This window comes from Boleophthalmus pectinirostris, unplaced genomic scaffold, assembly GCF_026225935.1.
Source record: "Boleophthalmus pectinirostris isolate CB_2022bp ecotype Guang Dong unplaced genomic scaffold, ASM2622593v1 HiC_scaffold_3, whole genome shotgun sequence".
In the NCBI taxonomy this organism is placed as follows: Eukaryota; Metazoa; Chordata; class Actinopteri; order Gobiiformes; family Gobiidae; genus Boleophthalmus; species Boleophthalmus pectinirostris.
The window spans coordinates 1100318-1103346 of NW_026571299.1; the positions used below are offsets into that span (position 1 = coordinate 1100318).

General features: G+C 41.1%; 1 protein-coding gene across 1 annotated transcript in view; it reads right to left on the minus strand.

Annotated features, from left to right (window-relative positions):
* Positions 1 to 970: 970 nt before the first annotated feature.
* gnrh2 (gonadotropin-releasing hormone 2) overlaps positions 971 to 3029 on the minus strand; it is a 2183-nt gene continuing 124 nt past the window's right edge. The window contains exons 2-3 of the mRNA XM_020932006.2: positions 2242 to 2325; positions 971 to 1046 (exon numbers count right to left, since the gene is read on the minus strand). Coding sequence (XP_020787665.1) covers positions 1008 to 1046; positions 2242 to 2325 — 123 coding nt within the window. The 3' untranslated portion in view covers positions 971 to 1007. The remainder of the gene's footprint in view (positions 1047 to 2241; positions 2326 to 3029) is intronic.

A 3029-nucleotide genomic window follows, 5' to 3' on the forward strand; every position in this document is an offset into this window, starting at 1 on the left:
CCTGCCTCCTCCTCCTCCTCCTCCTGCTCCTCCTCCTCCTCCTCCTCCTCCTCCTCCTGCTCCTCCTGCTCCTCCTGCTCCTCCTCTCCTCCTCTCCTCCTCCTCCTCCTCCTGCTCCTCCTGCTCCTCCTCTCCTCCTCCTCCTCCTCCTGCTCCTCCTCCTCCTCCTCCTCCTCCTGCTCCTCTCCTCCTCCTCCTCCTGCTCCTCCTGCTCCTCCTCCTCCTCCTCCTCCTCCTCCCTCCTCCTCCTCCTGCTCCTCCTCCTCCTCCTCCTGCTCCCTCCTCCTCCTCCTCCTCCTCCTGCTCCTCCTCCTCCTCCTCCTCCTCCTGCTCCTCCTCCTCCTGCTCCTCCTCCTGCTCCTCCTCCTCTCCTGCTCCTCTGTGGAAGTCGTCCTCCTGTGACTCGGCGGCTGCAGTGTGACCACAGCACGACTCAGACTGGACTGGTGGATGTTTCACTTCATTTCTGTGAGTGATTTTCAGCTCAGCATCTGATTGTTTGTCGTGTCATTTGTACATGTAGAGTTCAGGGTGAAGACGTACGTCCAGGCACCACAGGGTTTTAACTTCATGTCCCAGTCTCTACGTCTGCCCTCAGAACTCAGAGCTCAGAGCTCACAGCGTGAATCGACAGACGTCACTGTCGGTTTAGGCTGCGGTGGCTCATTTCCTCAGAACATCGACTCTAAACGAGCTCCTTTTATTTATAACACATTTTATTGATAACCTGATTGTGTCTTCGTCCTGAGGAGTGACACGTGTCTCCAAGTCTGTGGAGCTGAATGAGTTTAAATAAATCTGCTTTTCTAAACGTGGAACACGATAAACTCACAGGAAAAACGACCAAAAATCATATCAAAATAGTGACTTTATTTTGAGACGTTTTATCAGTCGTTTTTTTTTACATTTAAAACAAAAAATCATGCAAGAAATAAATAAGTAAATAAATAAATAAGTAAATAAAATCAGTCTGTGGTGAAGTGAGAGTCAAAAATGTGGAGGACGAGTCACTTCTTCTTCTGCAGTTCTCTGGTGATGGCGTCCAACTGTGGAGACGAACAGACGACCATTAAAGATCACAAAACTCTGACTCTTTAAACTCTGACTCTGTTTAAACTCTGACTCTGAAAACTCTGACTCTTTAAACTCTGACTCTGTTTAAACTCTGACTCTGTTTAAACTCTGACTCAACTCTGGAGCTCTGTGTTTGTCCACTCTTGATTGAAAAGTTAACTCTGACTCTCTCTCTCTTTCTCTCTACTCCTCTCCTTCCCCTCTGACTCTGTTTAAACTCTGACTCTCTCTTCTGACTCTGTCTTGTTCTCTCTGACTCTCTACTCTCTTTCTCTCTTTCTCTTTCTCCTCCTCTGACTCTTTCTCTCTCTTCTCCTTTCTCTCTGACTCTTCTCTCTACTCTGACTCTCTTTAAACTCTCTCTCCTCTCCTCTCTGTTTGTTCTCTCTCTTCCCTTTCTCTTCTTCTTTCTCCTCCTCTTTCTCTCTGACTCTCTCTCTCGTCTCTACTCTCTTTAACTCTCTCCTCTCTTCTCTTCTCTCTCTTCTCTTCTTCTCTGACTCTGACTCTTTTAAACTCTGACTTGTCTTCCTCCTCTGTTTTTCTCTCTTGTTCTCTTTCGCTCTCTGCTCTTAAACTCTCTGACTCTTTCTCCACTCTCTCTCTCTGTTCTATCTCTGACTCTCTTTCTCATTCTCCTCCTCCTCCTCCCCTCTCCTCTATCTATCTCTCCTTTTACTCTCTTTCTTCTTTCTCCTCCTCTCTGTCTGTCTAACTCTCTCGTTCACCTTTTACTTTCTCTCTCGCTCTTTCTCTCTGTTCTCTTTCTCTCCTCCTCTGTTAAACTCTCCTCTCCTCTGTTTTCTCTTTCTCTTTTTTTTTTCTCTTTCTTTCTTTTCTCCTTTTCTCTCTCTTCAGTTCAGTCGATTTTATTCTGATGTTCCAGTTTGTCTGAAATGATCTGATTCTCTGAGGTGTTTTTAAAAACACAGTGGAGCACTTCCTGTATCACCACATGATGACATCACCAGGTGGAACAGAGCGTTTACAGTTTGAGAAAAAAACTCAACTCCAAGACCTGGAAAACACAACTGCAGGTCCAGAACAGAGCGGAAAACGACATCAGATGGGATTTTTTATTATTTTTTAAAATTAATTTTTTATTTTATTTTGTTTTTATTTTTAATTGTAATTTTGTGTAAAAGTCTAAAGTTTTTAGTGACTCACAAAGATGTTCCTCAGGACACTTCTGCGCTGGGGCCTCAGGTAACTGCACTCTCCAGACTCACACAGCTTCAGCTCCGCAGAAATCTGGAAATATACAAATACAAGGAGAAAAAAAAATACACACGAGGAAAAAAAAATACACACGAGAAAAAAAAAAAGAAAAAAAAGGATGAGAAAAAAAAAATCAAATGGGAAAAAAAATACACGAGAAAAAAAACGAGAAAAAAAAAAACAAGAAAAAAAAAGAGAAAAAAAAACGAGATGAGAAAAAAAAAACAAGACGAGAAAAAAGAAAATACAACGAGAAAAAAAAAGAGAAAAAAAAAACGAGATGAGAAAAAAAAAGACGAGAAAAAGAAAATACAACGAGAAAAAAAAAGAGAAAAAAAAAAACAAGATGAGAAAAAAAAACAAGACGAGAAAAAAAAAAATACACACGAGAAAAAATACAAAACGAGAAAAAATATAGGATGAGAAAAAAGAAAATACAATGGGAAAAAAAAATACACATGAGAAAAAAATACACAACGGAAAAAAAAAATACGAGATGAGAAAAAAAAAACAAGACGAGATAAAAGAAAATACAACGAGAAAAATACAAGACAAGAAAAAAAAATACACAAGAAAAAAAAAAAGACGAGAAAACAAATGAGACAAGAAAAATACAAGGCAAAAAAATTACGTGTTTTATAACGACAGAAAGACTAAACCAGGACTAAACCAGGACTAAACCAGGACTAGACTAGACCAGGACTAGACCAGGACTAGACCAGGACTAAAAGGAGCAG